The sequence below is a fragment of the Oncorhynchus gorbuscha genome, linkage group LG03 (genome assembly GCF_021184085.1).
Source record: "Oncorhynchus gorbuscha isolate QuinsamMale2020 ecotype Even-year linkage group LG03, OgorEven_v1.0, whole genome shotgun sequence".
NCBI lineage: Eukaryota > Metazoa > Chordata > Actinopteri > Salmoniformes > Salmonidae > Oncorhynchus > Oncorhynchus gorbuscha.
In genome coordinates, this window is record NC_060175.1 from 20203543 (window position 1) to 20227238 (window position 23696).

The 23696-nt window shown below is 42.7% G+C and overlaps 1 protein-coding gene across 1 annotated transcript; it reads left to right on the forward strand.

The window, feature by feature from the left end:
* The first annotated feature begins 567 nt into the window (after positions 1–567).
* LOC124018801 (transmembrane protein 128-like) lies at positions 568–22132 on the forward strand. Its single transcript, XM_046334137.1, has 5 exons — positions 568–734; positions 7479–7611; positions 7972–8133; positions 16625–16733; positions 21402–22132. Exons 1-4 carry the CDS (start codon positions 635–637, stop codon positions 16722–16724), a joined length of 495 nt encoding a protein of 164 aa, XP_046190093.1. The 5' UTR covers positions 568–634; the 3' UTR covers positions 16725–16733; positions 21402–22132.
* Positions 22133–23696: the final 1564 nt, after the last annotated feature.

The following is a 23696-nucleotide window of genomic DNA, read 5'->3' on the forward strand; positions in this document are numbered from 1 at the left end:
CCCTATCCATGGATCTCTAGTGACATTACTGATCAGAAGTATCCGGTGCGAGAGAGGCAGATTTAGGTTGCCAGGGTCAAAGTTGTACAGAAGGTGCAGGAAGATGGGTCAAGGGGGAGAGATCCTGAGAGGCTCCTGGTGAGTAGTATACTTTTTGCCAGTACAGTACAGGGCCTACGAATTAAATGTGCTTCAGTAAGGTTGGCTTTTTAGCGTTCATTGCCATGGTTATCAACTGTACCTTAGGAATGGAATGCAAATCACAGTATTTGTTTTTGTGGCAGCAGCAGAGAAGTACTTTGGGTTACGAGATTTTACTGCTGCATTGCAGGGGGTGTCCCATCACCTGGTGTAGGATTTAGATGGGGTTAAAATAGTGGAATGTGGTGGTGTTTTTTTAATGAGTGTAGGGTTAATAATTAGCAGGGTCATTTTTTATTTCGTTTTTCCCATTTTTGTATCACAAAGTGTAATTAATTGTATTATCCGGTCCAGTTGGTGGCGATAATGTAACATTATATTAAATGCCAACCGCCGTTAAGCACCGAATAATAATAAGAAGAAGTCAGTGGACAAGGGACCAGGAAGCTTTAGCCACAGCTAGCCAGCTAAGACCAACACCCTGATATCAAACATGCTTGCTGATAGTCAATTTTTAAATCTACGAAATAGATTTAAGAAAGACGCTGAACTTCTTATGCAAGGGGTTTCAGCAGGTGACAGCAACGAAAAGAGTAAGTCAACGGTATACTTTAGCCATGAAAATTCCTTCGTTTGATGCCCTCAGTTGCTAGCACAAGAACTGAATTTCAAAAATAGTAAACGTATCAATGAATGAGACGTAAATAACTTATTTGTTCTGTGTCGTTGCTTATCATCCAATTTCTTATCGTTATTAATATAAAGTTAACTAGCTAGCTTTCTAAAGTTGAGTCTTTACGCCTCTACAGAACTGTAAGGAAAATCTTCTAGTTAACGTCAGCTGACGTTAATGATTGTCTGGAATGTAACGGTAGCTGCCTGCATTTATTTTACAGCTGGCACATTACGTATGGGCTGATATAGCCAACATTGTGCATCAAACAGGAGGGCCAGTAGGCAGATTTGACAACAGAACACGTGTCTTAACTTTTGGGCTTAAACTGGGCAGCATGCCACTGATTCTTGATTGTTGATTGTCTTAAAAAGCTGTGTCAGCACTGCAGCAACACGATAGTTTCAGAGTATACTTCTGTACTGGAGGCTTACCCCAGTGTCTCCATAAACTGATATGCCTTAATTGACCGATTCAGACTTAGGAAATGTACACCTTTCCTAAGCACTTCTCAGTAGTTGGTATTTAGACTTACCTTCTTATTCTTTAAAATTTTATGTCAGACTACACCTATTGGTGTATTGCCTCCCCCTACTGTACGGGGTATTGAAACAAAAAATATTTCATTGCAGGAAGAGGGGGGTGACCTGACAAGATACAAAAAATTAATCAAAATCCATCACACCCCTTCAATCACAGTTCACATCACATCCCTAAACAGGCTCTGTTTGCGCTGTGTAGTTGATAACCAATGCAATAAGACCACCTTAACATGCAACATGTCAGGATCCCTCTGTTGCGAAGAAATATTATCTAATGTCTCTACTCCTACTACCATTAGTTCTTCAACTTCACTCCTTTCTTCCATTCTTCTCACCGCCTCGGCATAGGAGACATACGGGAAAGCCCTTATACTTACCACCTCAGTCTCCTTCACCCTAACATGTTCCACGACCACAATTGCAGCATTTAGGCTCAGCTGGCATGCGATACCTCTCCCGTCTACATACAGCTGATACATTACCAAATATTTTGCATTTATTACACTGCATGGGTTTGGGCACGAAGGCTCTCACAGGGTATCTCATAAAACTAAAATACATGTGAGAAGGGAGAGACTCTTCATCAAAAAACTATAGATTGGACCATGCGGGTCAGTCGGTGTGCATCAACCACTTGATGCAATTCTTCACGTATATCCTTTGCTTTTACTTCTAGTGCCACCCCAGAGAAAACACCCTTGATAGGCGCCCTGCTTCGAAGATTCACACGTGACACATTCCAATCTGATATATTTTCTTGAGGCCCAGAGCACACTCCTTCTGTCTCACAGATACACAAAAAATGAAAATAAGCCCACTTCTCGTTACGCTGAGCAACACTACGTCACCTGGTTATAGAGACTTCAATCGGATCTCCCAGGTAACAACACTTATCCAAAACCCTTACTCCGACTGAAAAATAATCATAACTAGGTTTGGATTTACTAGATTCCACTACCACTTTACTTCTCTTATTTCCTTTTGCATTGCCACTGTAATCAAATCCTCACTCCACTCGACAAGTCATTGGATTCAAACAAACATCAACTTCTGCCAATTTCCTGCTGCTCCCAGTATGGGTCCCTTCTTCCCTCTTCAGACTTACCTTATGCACGTGTGTAACAGGATTTGCAGATGTGGGTCCCTTGCTTGTGCTGAATAAATTGAATTCAACTCTCGTGGAGCTTTTATTCAGTGTTTTAAGTACATTTATGTAAAACCATCCATTTTAATTTGTACCTTTTTTAAATTAGAGTTTTCTCGACAGACTCTGTAGAATATATGGAGATAACGGTTCAGAATATTAGGGATCAATGAAAGAAAGCCATGTAAATACACACAGATTGGTCTCCTTATCAGCACCAATTGGTAGATTGAAAAATACTATTGTATATTTTTTGGGAGAGCCTTTACGCAGAAAATATATTGGTGAATCAAAAATAGTTGTTTGATTCATCCTGAAAGTTGCCATGTTCAATTGTTTAATCAATGAAATATTGGAAGGTGAGAAAAGTGTACAATAGGGGTTGAACAGTAGTCCTATAAAGCTACCCTAACAATCCTCACTAATCACGGAACTGTGATGACAATGATCCAGTCATCATGAATAGTGCTCCAGGTTTAAACTTCTACATATGGTCTGCATTCCATAATGTTTCAAATAGTCTAAATGTCCCAAATTATTTGTCTACTTTTAATACATTAGTCTATGATCTACTTTTGCTCGCGATCATCAGGAACAACCACAGGAACGTGACAGGAAAGACAGTTTCCATAATTCCATTACATAATTTACCTAACACTAAAGTCAGTGACAGTTATAAATGTATGTGGTTATAACCGACGGTGGCTACCGATAGCGGCTAATATTTAACACTACAAAAATACAGTGAAAAGTCTGGGCATATAATTAAAACATTCTACAAGTCATAAATCAACTCTGTAGGTTTGGCACTATACTATCATTTGTGCATGGCTAAAGAAACCAAAAAGTTCTCAGAAGAAAGAAAAAAAAGAAAACGGACCTCAACATCACTGTAAAGTCCATGGAGAATAAGAGCACCTCCTCCCAGCTGCTCACTGCACTGAGGCTAGGAAACGCTGTCACCACGGATAAATCTACAATAATTGAGAATTTCAATAAGCATTTTTCTACGGCTGGCCATGCTTTCCACCTGGCTACCCTTACCCCGGTCAACAGCTCTGCACCCCCCACAGCAACTTGCCCAAGCCTCCCCCATTTCTCCTTCACCCAAATCCAGATTGCAGCTCTTTCAGAACATCAGCTAAATCTGGACCCCTACAAATCAGCTGAGCTAGACAATCTGGACCCTCTTTCTAAAATTATCCGCCGCAATTGTTGCAACCCCTATTACTAATCAAATCAAATCAATTTATACAGCCCTTCGTACATCAGCTGATATCTCAAAGTGCTGTACAGAAACCCAGCCTAAAACTCCAAACAGCAAGCAATGCAGGTGTAGAAGCACGGTGGCTAGGAAAAACTCCCTAGGAAGGCCAAAACCTAGGAAGAAACCTAGAGAGGAACCAGGCTATGTGGGGTGGCCAGTCCTCTTCTTGCTGTGCCGGGTGGAGATTATAACAGAACATGGCCAAGATGTTCAAATATTCATAAATGACCAGCATGGTCAAATAATAATAAGGCAGAACAGTTGAAACTGAACAGTACTAGCCTGTTCAAGCTCTCTTTCGTATCGTCTGAAATCCCTAAAGATTGGAAAGCTGCCGTGGTCATCCCCCTCTTCAAAGGGTGAGACACTCTAGACCCAAACTGTTATAGGCAGGGCAGGATAGATATAGATCTTTCTAAAATCTTCAAAAGCCAAGTTAACAAACAGATCACCGAGCATTTCGAATCCCACCATACCTTCTCCACTATGCAATCTGGTTTCTGAGCTGGTCGTGGGTGCACCTCAGCCATGCTCAAGGTCCTAAACGATATCATAACCGCCATTGATAAAAAACAATACTGTGCAGCCATCTTCATCGACCTGGCCAAGGCTTTTGACTCTGTCAATCACCGTATTCTTATTGGCAGACTCCACAGCCTTGGTTTCTCAAATGACTGCTTCGCCTGGTTCACCAACTATTTCTCAGACAGAGTTCAGTGTGCCAAATCGGAGGGCCTGTTGTCCGGACCTCTGGCAGTCAATGATGTCGCTCTTGCTGCTGGTGATTCTCTGATCCATCTCTATGCAGACGACACCATTCTGTATACCTCTGGCCCTTCTTTGGAGATCGTGTTATCAAACCTCCAGACGAGCTTCAGTGCCATACAACACTCCTTCCGTGGCCTCCAACTGCCCTTAATTGCAAGTAAAACTAAATGCATGCTCTTCAACCGATCGCTGCCCACATCTGCCCGCACGTCTAGCATCACTACTCTGGATGGTTCGGACCTAGAATATGTGGACAACTACAAATACCTATGTGTCTGGTTAGATTGTAAACTCTCCTTCCAGAATCCCATTAAGCATCTCCAATCCAAAATTAAATCTAGAATCGGCTTATTTCGCAACAAAGCATCCTTCACTAATGCTGCCAAACTGACTATCCTACCCATCCTTGACTTCGGCGATGTCATTTACAAAATGGCCTCCAACACTCTACTCAGCAAACTGGATGTAGTCTATCACAGTGCCATCTGTTTTGTCATCAAAGCCCCATATACTACCCACCACTGCGACTTGTATGCTCTCGTTGGCTGGCCCTCGCTTCATATTCGTCGCCAAACCCACTGGCTCCAGGTCATCTATACGTCTTTGCTAGGTGAAGCCCCGCCTTATCTCCGTTCAATGGTCACCATAGCAGCACCCACCCGTAGCATGCGTTCCAGCAGGTATATTTCACTGGGTATCTCCAAAGCCAACTCCTCCATTTGCTGCCTTTCCTTCCAGTTCTCTGCTGCCAATGACTGGAACGAATTGCAAAAATCACTGAAGCTGCAGACTCATATCTTCCTCACTAACTTTAAGCATCAGCTGTCAGAGCAGCTTACCAATCATTGCACCTGTACACAGCCCATCTGTAAATAGCCCACCCAACTACCTCACCCCCATATTGTTTCATTGTTTTTTTTTGCTCCTTTGCACCCCAGTATTTCTACTTGCACATTCATCTTCTTCACATCTATCACTCCAGTGTTTAATTGCTAGATTGTAATTATTTCTCCACTATGGCCTATTTATTGCCTTACCTCCCTAATCTTACTACATTTGCGCACACTGTATATAGAGTTTTCTATTGTCTTATTGACTGTATGTTTGTTTATCCAATGTGTAACTTTGTGTTGTTTGTGTCGCACTTCTTTGCTTAATCTTGGCCAGGTCACAGTTGTAAATGAGAACTTGTTCTCAACTGGCCTACCTGGTTAAATAAATAAAGGTGGGGGAAAAAAATTAATCCCTGCAAATTACAAGGCCAGCATTTCATAAACTTCACTGTGGAAAAGGTGATGTGTTGATATGCTTCATTTTGCTACCATATGACTGGTTTCACATATGTCTCCAGGGGTAGATGTAAAACAATTGTCATTTATATTTACAGTCTCCTAAGCCAAATGGCTTACTCATTTACCTAGCTTTATCAATAGTAGCTCTTATCAATTTGTAAATGACAGTGCATAGAGAATGGTATTATTTCCATCATAAAAAAATTAAGTAGATGTTGTTCCATCGACAAGCTCAACCTTTTTCATCGTTTCATCGCATATAAAGGTAGTGGAATTACGAGGGAATTAGGTCAATGTCAGAATATAGCGTGTCTGTAGACATACCTCCACCACACATTCATTTATTTGATCTTCACCCCAAACGAATAGCATGCTATTCTTAAAAAATATATATTATTATTATAATTCATTTTTTTGTATTACTTTTTAACCCTTTATCTCCACAATTTTGTGATATCCAATTGGTAGGTTCAGTCTTGTCCCATCGCTGCAACTCCCCTACAGACTCACAAGAAACAAAGGTCGAGAGCCTTGCATCCTCCGAAACACGACCCCGCCAAACCGCACTGTTTCTTGACACACTGCTTGCTTATCCCGGACCAATGTGTCGGAGGAAACACCGCACCCTTGCGACAAAAGTTAGCATGCATGCACCCGGCCGCCACAAGGAGTCGCTAGATAGCAAAGAGTCAAGGATAAACCCTCCCCTAACCAGGATGATGCTGGGCCAATTGTGTGCCGCCTCATGGGTGTCGCTGCCGGCTGTGACAGATTGGATCGAACCTGGATCTGTAGTGATGCTTCTAGCACTGCGATGCAGTGCCTTAGACCACTGCGCCACTCGGGAGGCCCGTAGCATGCTATTCTCATTCTTAAGTTCAAGGTCAGAATACATGTAGGGAGAAAAATGCATAAAAAGGGAATTACATTCCATTTTCTGTATGTGCGCTTAACTCGTCGGAGTGCCACCCCCTAAAAGAAACAGCAGACCCATCATTGGCTGGCTGGATGATCCAGTCCAGGATATTCATTTACGCTGACACTATTGTTTTGCTAAATTATTCATTTTAAATATCTACTTTTTTATACTATTAAATACCTTTTAAATTGCTATTTTAATTGTCTAGTAATCTGACAGCTGCAGCTTGGTGGTTCTGATTTCAACTAGAGTACATTTTTGTAAATTAGAGATGAATAAATAGGCTTTTCAAAAAGTATGCTTATAGCATGAGGGGCAGTTTAATCCTGAAATGTATTGAACCTTTAAAAGGTGCAGCGTTTTGGGCACCTTCTGTTCTCATATTCTGGTGTAAATTCTATCAGGTTTCATAGCCTCTTTGTACACTTTTGCCTTGTTGCATTAGTGGTGACCAGGTTTTTGGCAGGCAGACAATATTCAGTATTTAACTCAAGGATGCTTATTAGTAGGCTGTAGCCTAGGCTATCATCATACATAGGCCTAGCTAGATTGTGTAGCGCCCTTCAACAAATCCCAAAACGTTCAACTGTGTGGGAGCAAATAATCACAAACTTTCTCTAGGCCTTTTGTGTTTCTTTTGAAATGAAAAATCTACTCATTGTGAAAAGTGATGATTTAGGACCATGCCTACTGCATTCCCAATGACCATGGAATTTTGCCTCAAACTTGCAGGTCAAGAAGAGAAAGATGCCAAACCACTTCCTCGGATCAACCGCCATTCAGTCTTCTGGATTGTGGCTTCTGTCGGCTTGACTTACTATTTCGACTTCCTCCGCGTCATCACGGAGAATGGCGATATCAGAAGGTGTTGTAGTGATGAAAAAACCTTTTGTACTCAAACTAATCCAGCTAAATTGAAGATAAAAGGGGACAAGTGTGTGTGTATAGGTCTTTGCAGTACGTCATCTGTGATCAGTAATCAAAAGGGGTCGTCAGCCTGGATCCAAAATGGATCATTTTATCACTGGATTGTAGTCTTGAATCGCTCCTATTGAAGTGAATTCCACTGGCCAGAAAATAACCAACATTCTGTTTGGTCTTAGGTTACTAAAGGGTAGATTGGTCACTAATTGGAAAAAGTATTTATGATGGCATTTCATGAAAGAACCAAACCACAAGATCCTGTCATGTATTTGCTGCTTATGTGTTTTGTATTGTTTTCCAGCTGGTGGTTCAATGTTGGTGTGATACTGCTGGGAATATGCCTAGCTTTGGCCATGTTTTGCATCGTATACCTGGAATGGTTTAAGGGAATACAGCACTATGATCATGAGTACCCTGCGATTCCCCCTATCACCACAGCAGCCTTCCTCGCAGCATCATGCAGGTAATACATGGATACATGCTAACCCATTCATAGACGCTAACTACAGTGCCTTCAGAAAGTATTCACAATACCCTATATTGTTAAAGTGGAATTCTTTTTTGGGACATTTTTTTACAAATTAATTAAAAATGGAAAGCTGAAATGTCTTTAGTCAATAAGTATTCAACCCAATTTTTATGGCAAGCCTAAATAAATTCAGGAGAAAAATGTATAAGTTAACATGATTTTTGAATGACAATCTCTTCTATGTACCCCACACATACAATTATCTGTAAGATCCCTCAGTCGAGAAGTTAATTTCTAACACAGATTCAACCACAAAGATCAGGGAGGTTTTCCAATGCCTCGGTAAGAAGAGCACCTATTGGTAGATGGGTAAAAGTAATAATAAAGCAGACATTGAATATCCCTTTGAGCATGGTAAAGTTATTAATAGAGGTTGACCGATTATGATTTTTCGATACCGATTATTGGAGGACCAAAAACCCCGATACCGATTAATCGGCCAATTTTTACAATGTATTTGTAATAATGACAATTACAACCATACTGAATGAACACTTATTTTAACTTAATATAATACATCAATAAAATCAATTTAGCCTCAAATAAATAATGAAACATGTTCAATTTGGTTTAACTTCTTGCATCGAGCCATCCCGGATCCGGGATTGTGAATAAAGCCTCAAGCTCATTACCATAACGCAACGTTAACTATTCATGAAAACCGCAAATGAAATGAAATAAATATGCTAGCTCTCAAGCTTAGCCTTTTGTTAACAACACTGTCATCTCAGATTTTCAAAAATATGCTTCTCAACCATAGCAAAACAAGCATTTGTGTAACAGCATGTAGCATTAGCATTTAGCGTTAGCACAGCATTTAGCGTTAGCATTCAGCAGGCAACATTTTCACAAAAACCAGAAAACCATTCAAATAAAATAATTTACCTTTGAAGAACTTTGGATGTTTTCAATGAGGAGAATCTCAGTTAGATAGCAAATGTTCAGTTTTTCCTGAAAGATTATTTGTGCAGGAGAAATCGGTCCGTTTTCTGCGTCATGTTTGGCTACCAAAAAAAAACGAAAATTCATTCATCCAAACGCCAAACTTTCTTCCACATTAACTCCATAATATCGACTGAAACATGGTAAATGTTGTTTAGAATCAATCCAAGGTGTTTTTCACATATCTCTTCATGATATATCATTCCTGGAAGTCTCCTCTCTGTCTCAATCACATGGATGAATGCGAGCAGCTTGGAGATTACGCAACAATTTCAACAAAGGACACCGGGTGGACCCCTGGTAAATGTAGTCTCTTATGGCCAATCTTCCAATGATATGCCTACAAATATGTCACAATGCTGCAGACAACTTGGAGAAACGATAGAAAGGGCAGGCTAATTCGTGGCGCTTTCACAGCCATATAAGGAGACAATGAAAAACATAGCATCAAAAATCCTGCTCATTTCCTGTTTGAAGTTTCATCTTGGTTTCGCCTGTAGCATCAGTTCTGGGGCACTTGCAGATAATATCTTTGCAGTTTTGGAAACGTAAGAGTGTTTTCTTTCCAAAGCTGCCAATTATATGCATAGTCGAGCATCTTTTCGTGACAAAATATTGCGCTTAAAACAGGCACGTTTTTTTTATCCAATAATGACATAGAGCCCCCATAGGTTGAAGAGGTTAATTAAATAATGCAAAAAAAAGTGGTGAAGAAAGTAAAAGTGCAATATGTGCCGTGTAAAAAACCTAACGTTTAAGTTCCTTGCTCAGAATATGAGAACACATGAAAGCTGGTGGTTCCTTTTAACATGAGTCTACAATATTCCCAGGTAATAAGTTTTAGGTTGTAGTTATTATAGGAATTATAGGACTATTTCTCTCTATACCATTTGTTTTTCATATACCTTTGACTATTGGATGTTCTTATAGGCACTTTAGTATTGCCAGTGTAACAGTATAGCTTCCGTACCTCTTCTCACTCCTACCTGGGCTCGATCCAGGAACACAACGACAACCGCCACCCTCGAAGCAGCGATACCCATGCAGAGCAAGGCGAACAACTACTCCAAGTCTTCGAGCGAGTGACGTTTGAAACACTATTAGCGAGCACCCCGCTAACTAACTAGCCATTTCACATCACATCGTTACACCAGCCTAATCTCGGGAGTTGATAAGCTTGAAGTCAAACAGCAGAGCTGCTGGCAAAAAGCACGAAAGTGCTGTTTGAATATGAATGCTTATGTTTAAATCAAATCAAATCTAATTTTGTCACATACACATGGTTAGCAGATGTTAATGCGAGTGTAGCGAAATGCTTGTGCTTCTAGTTCCGACAATGCAGTAATAACCAACAAGTAATCTAACTAACAATTCCTAAAATACTGTCTTATACGCAGTGTAAGGGGATAAAGAATATGTACATAAGGATATATGAATGATTGATGGTACAGAGCAGCATAGGCAAGATACAGTAGATGGTATCGAGTACAGTATATACATATGAGATGAGTATGTAAACAAAGTGGCATAGTTAAAGTGGCTAGTGATACATGTATTACATAAGGATGCAGTCGATGATATAGAGTACAGTATATACGTATGCATATGAGATGAATAATGTAGGGTAAGTAACATTATATAAGGTAGCATTGTTTAAAGTGGCTAGTGATATATTTACATAATTTCCCATTCATTCCCATTATTTAAGTGGCTGGAGTTGAGCCAGTGTCAGTGTGTTGGCAGCAGCCATTCAATGTTAGTGGTGGCTGTTTAACAGTCTCTCGGTCCCTGCTTTGATGCACCTGTACCGACCTCGCCTTCTGGATGTTATTCTACATTTTGTTACCGTAGATTCGTCATCAATCTCCACACAATACCCCATAATGACAAAGCAACACCTTCTGGATGATAGCGGGGTGAACAGGCAGTGGCTCGGGTGGTTGATGTCCTTGATGATCTTTATGGCCTTCCTGTAACATCGGGTGGTGTAGGTGTCCTGGAGGGCAGGTAGTTTGCCCCCGGTGATGCGTTGTGCAGACCTCACTACCCTCTGGAGAGCCTTACGGTTGAGGGCGGAGCAGTTGCCGTACCAGGCGGTGATACAGCCCGCCAGGATGCTCTCGATTGTGCATCTGTAGAAGTTTGTGAGTGCTTTTGGTGACAAGCCTAATTTCTTCAGCCTCCTGAGGTTGAAGGCGCTGTTGCGCCTTCTTCACGATGCTGTCTGTGTGAGTGGACCAATTCAGTTTGTCTGTGATGTGTATGCCGAGGAACTTAAAACTTGCTACCCTCTCCACTACTGTTCCATCAATGTGGATAGGGGGGTGTTCCCTCTGCTGTTTCCTGAAGTCCACAATGATCTCCTTAGTTTTGATGACGTTGAGTGTGAGGTTATTTTCCTGACACCACACTCAGAGGGCCCTCACCTCCTCCCTGTAGGCCGTCTCATCGTTGTTGGTAATCAAGCCTACCACTGTTGTGTCGTCCGCAAACTTGATGATTGAGTTGGAGGCGTGCGTGGCCACACAGTCGTGGGTGAACAGGGAGTACAGGAGAGGGCTCAGAACGCACCCTTGTGGGGCCCCAGTGTTGAGGATCAGCGGGGAGGAGATGTTGTTACCTACCCTCACCACCTGGGGGTGGCCCGTCAGGAAGTCCAGTCCCCAGTTGCACAGGGCGGGGTCGAGACTCAGGGTCTCGAGCTTGATGACGAGCTTGGAGGGTACTATGGTGTTGAATGCCGAGCTGTAGTCGATGAACATCATTCTCACATAGGTATTCCTCTTGTCCAGATGGGTTAGGGCAGTGTGGTTGAGATTGCATCGTCTGTGGACCTATTTGGGCGGTAAGCAAATTGGAGTGGGTCTAGGGTGTCAGGTAGGGTGGAGGTGATATGGTCCTTGACTAGTCTCTCAAAGCACTTCGTGATGACGGAAGTGAGTGCTACGGGGCGGTAGTCGTTTAGCTCAGTTACCTTAGCTTTTTTGGGAACAGGAACAATGGTGGCCCTCTTGAAGCATGTGGGAACAGCAGACTGGTATAGGGATTGATTGAATATGTCCGTAAACACACCGGCCAGCTGGTCTGCGCATGCTCTGAGGGCGCGGCTGGGGATGCCGTCTGGGCCTGCAGCCTTGCGAGGGTTAACACGTTTAAATGTCTTACTCACTTCGGCTGCAGTGAAAGAGAGACCGCATCTATTGTCCTCAAAGCGGGCAAAAAAGTTATTTAGTCTGCCTGGGAGCAAGACATCCTGGTCCGTGACTGGGCTGGATTTCTTCCTGTAGTCCGTGATTGACTGTAGACCCTGCCACATGCCTCTTGTGTCTGAGCCGTTGAATTGAGAATCTACTTTGTCTCTGTACTGACGCTTAGCTTGTTTGATAGCCTTGCGGAGGGAATAGCTGCACTGTTTTTATTCGGTCATGTTACCAGAAACCTTGCCCTGATTAAAAGCAGTGGTTCGCGCTTTCAGTTTCACGCGAATGCTGCCATCAATCCACGGTTTCTGGTTAGGGAATGTTTTAATTGTTGCTATGGGAACGACATCTTCAACACACGTTCTAATGAACTCGCACACAGAATCAGCGTATTCGTCAATGTTGTTATCTGACGCAATACGAAACATATCCTAGTCCACGTGATGGAAGCAGTCTTGGAGTGTGGAGTCAGCTTGGTCGGACCAGCGTTGGACAGACCTCAGCGTGGGAGCCTCTAGTTTTAGTTTCTGTCTGTAGGCAGGGATCAGCAAAATGGAGTCTTGGTCAGCTTTTCCGAAAGGGGGGGCGGGGCAGGGCCTTATATGCATAGCGGAAGTTAAGAGTAACAATGATCCAAGGTTTTTCCACCCCTGGTTGCGCAATCGATATGCTGATAAAATTTAGGGAGTCTTGTTTTCAGATTAGCCTTGTTAAAATCCCCAGCTACAATGAATGCAGCCTCCGGATAAATGGTTTCCAGTTTGCAAAGAGTTAAATAAAGTTCGTTCAGAGCCATCGATGTGTCTGCTTGGGGGGGTATATATACGGCTGTGATTATGATCGAATAGAATTCTCTTGGTAGATAATGCGGTCTACATTTGATTGTGAGGAATTCTAAATCAGGTGAACAGAAGGATTTGAGTTCCTGTATGTTTCTTTCATCACACCATGTCTCGTTAGCCATAAGGCATACGCCCCCGCCCCTCTTCTTACCAGAAAGGTGTTTGTTTCTGTCGGCGCGATGCGTGGAGAAACCCGTTGGCTGCACCGCTTCGGATAGCGTCTCTCCAGTGAGCCATGTTTCTGTGAAGCACAGAACGTTACAGTCTCTGATGTCCCTCTGGAATGCTACCCTTGCTCGGATTTCATCAACCTTGTTGTCAAGAGACTGGACATTGGCAAGAAGAATGCTAGGGAGTGGTGCACGGTGTCCCCGTCTCCGGAGTCTGACCAGAAGACCGCCTCGTTTCCCTCTTTTTCGGAGTCGTTTTTTTGGGTCGCTGCATGCGATCCATTCCGTTGTCCTGTTTGTAAGGCAGAACACAGGATCCGCGTCGCAAAAAAAACATATTCTTGGTCGTACTGATGGTGAGTTGACGCTGATCTTATATTCAGTAGTTTTTCTCGACTGTATGTAGTGAAACCTAAGATGACCTGGGGTACTAATGTAAGAAATAACACGTAAAAAAAACAAAAAACTGCATAGTTTCCTAGGAACGTGAAGCGAGGCGGCCATCTCTGTCGGCGCCGCAACTTATGAGCCTGCTGGTGCCTACCATCGCTCAGTCAGACTGCTCTATCAAATCATAGACTTAATTATAACATAATAACACACAAATACGAGCCTTAGGTCATTAATATGGTCGAATTCGGAAACTTTCATCATGAAAACAAGACGTTTATTCTTTCAGTGAAATACGGAACCGTTCCGTATTTTATCTAACGGGTGGCATCCATCAGTCTAAATATTCCTGTTACATTGCACAACCTTCAATGTTATGTCATAATTACGTAAAATTCTGGCAAAAAAAGTACGCAATGAGCCAGGTGGCCCAAACTGTTGCATATACCCTGACTCTGCGTGCAATGAACGCAAGTGAAGTGACACAATTTCACCTGGTTACTATTGACTGCTAACCTGGATTTATTTTAGCTAAATATGCAGGTTTAAAAATATATACTTCTGTGTATTGATTTTAAGAAAGGAATCTGTGTTTATGGTTAGGTACACGTTGGCGCAACAACAGTCCTTTTTCGCGAATGCGCACTGCATCGATTATATGCAAAGCAAGACACGCTAGATAAACTAGTAATATCATCAACCATGTGTAGTTATAACTAGTCATTATGATTGATTAAGTTTAATGCTAGCTAGCAACTTACCTTGGCTTCTTACCGCATTTGCGTAACAGGCAGGCTCCTCGTGAGGCAGGTGGTTAGAGCGTTGTACTAGTTAACCGCAAGGTTGCAAGATTGAATCCCTGATTGAATTACACTTTGGATGGTGTATCAATACACCCAGTCACTGTAAAGATACAGGCATCCTTCCTAAATCAGTTGCCTGAGAGGAATGTATCATGGATTTCACAATGAGGCCAATGGGAATTTTAAAACAGTTAGAGCTTAATGGCTGTGATGGGAGAATACAATGTTGTTGATCCATCCTCAGTTGTTACTCCACAATACTATCTTAAATGACCGACTTAAAAGATGGGAGCCTGTACATAATAAAATATTCCAAAACGTGCATCCTGTTTCCAATAAGCCACTAAAGTAAAACTGTCAAAGATGTGGCGAAGAAATTAGCTTCATGGTCTGAATACAAAGTGTTAGGTTTTACAACACATCACATTTACAAGCATGGTGGTGGCTGCATCATGTTATGGGTATGCTTTTCATCTGCAAGGACTAAGGAGGGGGGGGGGACGAAACGGAATAGTGCTAAGCACAGGCAAATCCTAGAAAACCTGGTTCAGTCTGCTTTCCAAGAGTTACTGACAGACATTCACCTTCCAGCAGGGCAACCTAAAACACAAGGCCAAATATTCGCTGGAGTTTCTTACCAAAACGACAATGAATGTTCCTTCGTGGCCTAGTTAAATTTTTTTACATAAATCAGCTTGAAAATCTAATGCAAGACTTGAAAATAGCTGTCAATAAATGTTAGAATCACTTTTTTTCAGCGATTACAACTGTCTTTCTGGATAAGTCTCTAAGAGCTTGAATAATTTTTTAAAATAATGTGCAAATATTGTACAATCCAGGTGTGCAAAGCTCTTAGAGACTTATCCAGAAAATTCACAGCTGTAATCACTGCCAAAAGTGATTTTAACATTTATTGATTGACTCAGGGGTGTGAACACTTAGGTAAATGAGATATTTCATTTTCAAAAAATGTCTAAAATCATGTTTTAATTTTGTTATTATCGTAAAATATTTGTCACCTGGTAAAATAAGACATCTGGGGTTTTGTGTGTAGTAGATGGGAGAGAAAAAAATATATTTAATAAATAGTTTTATTCCGGCTGTAACAGAACTCTTAATAGCCACTTAATAGCTGCCTTTGCTTTATCACATCAAGTGATGTTTTAATACGCATCACTGCATCCCATATCAAAAGATTGGCCACTCCTCTTTAAAATCCCGTAGATCACTTCATTGCTGCCTTTTTGTTTACAACGCTCTACAAGCTTCTGACTTACCTAACTTCATTGTTAAATTGTAAGAGCATGAAATACCAAACCCTTTCACATGGTTGGTTAACTCTTTCTCTAGTCTCCACTGAACTAGGTAAATCTGGTTTTAGTTTAAACACTCCACATTTTTGGAATCACGAGAAATGAGTTCACCGAGGTGTGCAATTGTTTTCATTGACTTTAATAATTTGTTTATGATGCCTGTGATGTTTGGTTTTCTAATGTAATGTACTTGTTTTATTTTATGTCCTCAACACACCATTGAAAATAAGTCAAGGGGTACGGATGCTTTCTGAAAGCACTGTACCTTTAGCGCCTATTGACAATAGTATCTTCTCGCCGGTGGAGTTTTGTTAAGACCCCGGGGCTCATTCTGAACATGTAAAACACATTGCTTGTGGTACGGTTTTGGAAACAAGGAACATAATTTTCATGTCAGTGATAAATCATTTTCAAAAAACAAAAAGTTAACCTACACACCTTTTAATAGGTTGAGGGATAGTGTTCCCGCACGGCAATATCCCCAGGTTACAGCGCCTGTTAACGGAAGACAAACTGAAGACGTATGCAAACAACGATTATTGATGCTTCTAAACGTTAAAACAGCGCGGGAATTGTAGCTCACATGCAGCCAACTGTGGGTGACGCTAACCACTGAAAACTACTGATAATAAGGGTTTTAGAGTTAATATCTAGCTAATTACATAATGCTTTCGGTTAGTAAGTTGTAAGACTATTTTACAATCTCTCCAATGATAATCACAATGATCTTGGTCTCAAGCACATTTGTTTTTTTCTTCTCCCCAGTTTTAATATAGCACTGTGGCCTGTGTGGTCGTTCCTCACCCCCGTCCTCCTGTTTACCCAGTTCATGGGAGTTGTTATGCTCATATCAATGCTTGGGTGAGATGTTAAGGTAAGATGCCAACATTTAAATAAATATGCTCTTATGAACCAACAATATAGATTTTGTAAGAATCGCTATTATAAACAATATTTTTAATTGTTAAATCCAATACCTTCTATCTCTCCAAAATTTAAATCCAGATTGAATAAAACATTTTTGAATCCTATGAATCTCAATGTAGTTTTATTGTGTAAGAATTGGTATTGTTAGTATTTGTTGTTAGTATTTGTTAATTCCAATACTTATCCCTAATTTCAAAATTATATTATTATACTGAACAAAAATATAAACTCAATATGAGCTGAAATAAAAGATCCCATACCTTTTCCATATGCAATAAAAGCTTATTTCTCCAATTTTGTGCACATGTTTGGTTACATCTCAGTTAGTGAGAATTTCTCCTTTGCCAAGATAATCCATCCATTTGACATCAAGAAGCTGATTAAACAGCATGGTCATTACACAGGTGCACCTTGTGCTGGTGACAATAAAAGGCCACTAAAATGTGAAGTTTTACATTTACATTTACATTTAAGTCATTTAGCAGACGCTCTTATCCAGAGCGACTTACAAATTGGTGCATTCACCTTATGACATCCAGTGGGACAGTCACTTAACAATAGTGCATCTAAAACTTAGGGGGGGGGTGGGGTGAGAGGGATTACTTAACCTATCCTAGGTATTCCTTAAAGAGGTGGGGTTTCAGGTGTCTCCGGAAGGTGGTGATTGACTCCGCTGTCCTGGCGTCGTGAGGGAGTTTGTTCCACCATTGGGGGGCCAGGGCAGCGAACAGTTTTGACTGGGCTGAGCGGGAGCTGTACTTCCTCAGTGGTAGGGAGGCGAGCAGGCCAGAGGTGGATGAACGCAGTGCCCTTGTTTGGGTGTAGGGCCTGATCAGAGCCTGGAGGTACTGAGGTGCCGTTCCCCTCACAGCTCCGTAGGCAAGCACCATGGTCTTGTAGCGGATGCGAGCTTCAACTGGAAGCCAGTGGAGAGAACGGAGGAGCGGGGTGACGTGAGAGAACTTGGGAAGGTTGAACACCAGACGGGCTGCGGCGTTCTGGATGAGTTGAAGGGGTTTAATGGCACAGGCAGGGAGCCCAGCCAACAGCGAGTTGCAGTAATCCAGACGGGAGATGACAAGTGCCTGGATTAGGACCTGCGCCGCTTCCTGTGTGAGGCAGGGTCGTACTCTGCGGATGTTGTAGAGCATGAACCTACAGGAACGGGCCACCGCCTTGTTGTTGGTTGAGAACGACAGGGTGTTGTCCAGGATCACGCCAAGGTTCTTAGCGCTCTGGGAGGAGGACACAGTGGAGTTGTCAACCGTGATGGCGAGATCATGGAACGGGCAGTCCTTCCCCGGGAGGAAGAGCAGCTCCGTCTTGCCGAGGTTCAGCTTGAGGTGGTGATCCGTCATCCACACTGATATGTCTGCCAGACATGCAGAGATGCGATTCGCCACCTGGTCATCAGAAGGGGGAAAGGAGAAGATTAATTGTGTGTCGTCTGCATAGCAATGATAAGAGAGACCATGTGAGGTTATGACAGAGCCAAGTGACTTGGTGTATAGCGAGAATAGGAGAGGGCCAAGAACAGAGCCCTGGGGGACACCAGTGGTGAGAGCGCGTGGTGAGGAGACAGATTCTCGCCACGCCACCTGGTAGGAGCGACCTGTCAGGTAGGACGCAATCCAAGCGTGGGCCGCGCCGGAGATGCCCAACTCGGAGAGGGTGGAGAGGAGGATCTGATGGTTCACAGTATCGAAGGCAGCCGATAGATCTAGAAGGATGAGAGCAGAGGAGAGAGAGTTAGCTTTAGCAGTGCGGAGCGCCTCCGTGATACAGAGGAGAGCAGTCTCAGTTGAATGACTAGTCTTGAAACCTGACTGATTTGGATCAAGAAGGTCATTCAGAGAGAGATAGCGGGAGAGCTGGCCAAGGACGGCACGTTCAAGAGTTTTGGAGAGAAAAGAAAGAAGGGATACTGGTCTGTAATTGTTGACATCGGAGGGATCGAGTGTAGGTTTTTTCAGAAGGGGTGCAACTCTCGCTCTCTTGAAGACGGAAGGGACGTAGCCAACGGTCAGGGATGAGTTGATGAGCGAGGTGAGGTAAGGGAGAAGGTCTCCGGAAATGGTCTGGAGAAGAGAGGAGGGGATAGGGTCAAGCGGGCAGGTTGTTGGGCGGCCGGCCGTCACAAGACGCGAGATTTCATCTGGAGAGAGAGGGAGAAAGAGGTCAGAGCATAGGGTAGGGCAGTGTGAGCAGAACCAGCGGTGTCGTTTGACTTAGCAAACGAGGATCGGATGTCGTCGACCTTCTTTTCAAAATGGTTGACGAAGTCATCTGCAGAGAGGGAGGAGGGGGGAGGGGGCGGAGGATTCAGGAGGGAGGAGAAGGTGGCAAAGAGCTTCCTAGGGTTAGAGGCAGAAGCTTGGAATTTAGCGTGGTAGAAAGTGGCTTTAGCAGCAGAGACAGAGGAGGAAAATGTAGAGAGGAGGGAGTGAAAGGATGCCAGGTCCGCAGGGAGGCGAGTTTTCCTCCATTTCCGCTCGGCTGCCCGGAGCCCTGTTCTGTGAGCTCGCAATGAGTCATCGAGCCACGGAGCGGGAGGGAGGACCGAGCCGGCCTGGAGGATAGGGGACATAGAGAGTCAAGGGATGCAGAGAGGGAGGAGAGGAGGGTTGAGGAGGCAGAATCAGGAGATAGGTGGGAGAAGGTTTGAGCGGAGGGAAGAGATGATAGGATGGAAGAGGAGAGAGTAGCGGGGGAGAGAGAGCGAAGGTTGGGACGGCGCGATACCATCCGAGTAGGGGCAGTGTGGGAGGTGTTGGATGAGAGCGAGAGGGAAAAGGATACAAGGCAGTGGTCGGAGACTTGGAGGGGAGTTGCAATGAGGTTAGTGGAAGAACAGCATCTAGTAAAGATGAGGTCGAGCGTATTGCCTGCCTTGTGAGTAGGGGGGAAGGTGAGAGGGTGAGGTCAAAAGAGGAGAGGAGTGGAAAGAAGGAGGCAGAGAGGAAAGAGTCAAAGGTAGACGTGGGGAGGTTAAAGTCGCCCAGAACTGTGAGAGGTGAGCCGTCCTCAGGAAAGGAGCTTATCAAGGCATCAAGCTCATTGATGAACTCTCCGAGGGAACCTGGAGGGCGATAAATGATAAGGATGTTAAGCTTGAAAGGGCTAGTGACTGTGACAGCATGGAATTCAAAGGAGGCGATAGACAGATGGGTAAGGGGAGAAAGAGAGAATGACCACTTGGGAGAGATGAGGATCCCGGTGCCACCACCCCGCTGACCAGACGCTCTCGGGGTGTGCGAGAACACGTGGGCGGACGAAGAGAGAGCAGTAGGAGTAGCAGTGTTGTCTGTGGTGATCCATGTTTCCGTCAGGGCCAAGAAGTCGAGGGACTGGAGGGAGGCATGGGCTGAGATGAACTCTGCCTTGTTGACCGCAGATTGGCAGTTCCAGAGGCTACCGGAGACCTGGAACTCCACGTGGGTCGTGCGCGCTGGGACCACCAGAGTAGGGTGGCCGCGGCCACGCGGTGAGGAGCGTTTGTATGGTCTGTGCAGAGAGGAGAGAACAGGGATAAACCGACACATAGTTGACAGGCTACAGAAGAGGCTACGCTAATGCAAAGGAGATTGGAATGACAAGTGGACTACACGTCTCGAATGTTCAGAAAGTTAAGCTACGTAGCAAGAATCTTATTGACTAAAATGATTAAAATGATACAGTACTGCTGAAGTAGGCCAGCTGGCAGTGGGTGCGTTGTTGACACTACACTAATCAAGTCGTTCCGTTGAGTGTAATAGTTTCTGCAGTGTTGCTATTCGGGGCTAGCAGGCTAGCTAGCAGTGTTGTTTACGTTACGTTGCGTTAAAAGAACGACAATAGATGGCTAGCGAACCTAGAAAATCGCTCTAGACTACACAATTATCTTTGATACAAAGACGGCTATGTAGCTAGCTAAGTAGCTAGCTACGATCAAACAAATCAAACCGTTGTACTGTAATGAAAATGAAGTGAAAATGTGATACAACCTGTGAATGCGACCGGGTAGTTGAGTTCTATACAGAAGACGTTGGCTAGCGTTGGCTAGCTGTTGGCTAGCTAGCAGAGTCACCTACGTTAAGGACGACAAATAGCTGGCTAGCTAACCTCGGTAAATTAAGATAATCACTCTAAGACTACACACTCTAAACCTAAACAACACAATTATCTTGGATACGATGATACGATGATACGAAGACAGCAAAGACAGCTATGTAGCTAGCTGACACTAAACTAATCAAGTCGTTCAGTTGAGTGTAACAGTTTCTCCAGTGCAGCTAATCAGTGGACGTTAGCTAGCTGGCTAGTGAAGACTAGTGAAGACTACGTTAGGACGGCGAAATACGATAATTACGCAATTATCTTTTGATACAAAGACGGCTATGTAGCTAGCTGAGAAGAAATTGCTAAGATAAGACAAATCAAACCGTTGTGATATGATGAAATATAATGAAAAAGTTATACTACCCGTTGGAGCGACGTGCAGATGCGACCACTCGCTCCAACACAATGTCTCAAGTTTTGAGGGAGTGTGCAATTGGCATGCAGACTGCAGAAATGTCCACCAGAGCTGTTGCCAGAGAATGTAATGTTAATTTCTTTACTATACTTTATTTTAAAGAATTTGGCAGTACTTCTAACCGGCCTCACCACTGCAGACCACATGTAACCACGCCAGCCCAGGACCTCCACATTCGGCTTCTTCACCTGCGGGATTGTCTGAGACCAGCCACCTCGACAACTGATGAAACTGTGGATTATTTATTTTTGTAATAAAGCCCTTGTGTGGTGAAAACTCATTCTGATTGGGTGGGAGCTGGCTCCTCAAGTGTGTGGGCCGATGCCCACCCGTAGCTGCACCCCTGCCCAGTCGTGAAATCCATCGATTAGGGACACATTTATTTAAATTGAATGATTTCCTTATATGAACTGTAACTCAGTAAAATCGTTGAAATTGTACCATGTTGCGTTCATATGTTTGTTCAGAGAGCTTAAGTACCAATAATAACTAAGTACCTACTTCGGAATGCAATTATTTTTGTTTATTTTACAGTACTAAAGCCTCAACATAAAGTGAATAACTACAGTTTGACTGACTTTTAAAATAAAATAAAAAAAGTTTTACATGCATATATTATATTTAAGAAATTAACAAAGCATTAAGTGCTTTAATAGTTTTTGAATAAATGTTTAGTTTTCTTTGTGATTCAGAAAGCTATTGTGCTATTAGCAGTGTAAATGTGTCTGCTTAAATTCTGTAAAATATTTCTACAACTTTTTGTTATAAGTGCATTGTTGCTAATGTCAACCTTGTTTTCCTCTTGTTGGCAAAAAGACTAACCTTAAAACATTGATATGAACTTGAGTCTCTTTATTTGGTAACATTTGTGTTTATAATGGGTCTGAACAAACTTCTTTCCCACCAGGTGTGTTTCCACCAAACTGATTTATTGTGGATAAAAATCAGTGCGTGTCAAGGTAGGCGTTAAAGTACATTTTGTGTGCATTAAGTGTTCATATAGGCTTACTGAACAAACATCTAAAGTTCATTGTGTTTCCATCGCATTTTCAAATCTAGCGATAGTTTTGTCACAAATGTATGTTAAATAGCAAATGTGCCTCCTGGCACATGCGATCGAGCCAACAGTTAGCATATACAGTGCGGGTAGGCCAGTCTACATGATGAAATTATTATGGAAAAAAGCGATAATATTTTTATTTGTCGAACTGCAGTCAAGCATCCATCATCATGTCACCAGAATAAGACCCTCGAAATGTATTGGAATGGAGCATCAAGATCACCATGCACTTTCACCACCCAGTGAAGTTCAGAATTAATTCAATCTGTAGCCTAATAAACTGCATGAGTCGTAGTGGGACGACCACACACCATATCATCGCGTGACTCCCAAGTTTACCCTGATATGATGGTTATTATATCAATAATTAGTTGAAATACATTTTACAGACAAAAATAACTCACTATGTCGAAATAACATTATCTGCGGCATTTATGAAATTCCGTCACAGCTGTCCAGGTTTGTGTATGTTATACGGTATGACTTTACTCGCATAAAAACTGGATGGAAACGTGGTTTGTAATGTACAACTATTGTTGGCCTTCAATCGAAAACAATCAAACGTCAATCCAAAGGAAATTTCAATATATATATATCCCTAATATTTGGTTTAATATTTTTGGCATACAATGACGAAAGGGAAGTTGGAACCCCACCATGCATGACCAACAAAATAGTTTGGCAAGATGAACTGAAAGCAAACGATGAGCAAAATGACTGCTTCCAATCGAATATAAATGTTCAGAGACATTTTCCATATGCACAAAAGCTTATTTCTCAATTTTTTGCACATATTTGGTTACAGATGTTGCTCTCTGGTTTTGTGATGAAACAGGTGTGGTTGAATTTATTCTGACACTGTGTTTTCTCGGCCTCATGGTGTAAAGGCATATGAACTACCAGGTTATAAAGCAAATGTCACACCTGTTCCAGCTCCCTCTCTCCAGCACTCGTTGCTGGTCTACTAACCCCTGGCCCTGGAAACCATTATTACGCACACCTGGACTTCATCACCTTGATTACCTTCCCTTTATTTAGCCCTCAGTAGCCTCAGTCATCAGGCAGTATTGGTTTGTGTTCACGTTCAGTACGCATCTCCTATTTTGTTTATTTATCAATAACTACTCACCTTCTGCACCTGTGAGTGTCTTCATTACAGCAAACAATGCAATTATCACAACACATAGGTTGTAATATGGCTTTTTTTCCTGGCTTGGCTTCTCCAGTGATTTTACTCACTCACCGCTACTGCAGCAAACACGTTCCCCACACGCTAGGAATGTCTTTCCCCCAACGTTATAATGAAAAATGACCCTTAGGACACACTCTTTTACACA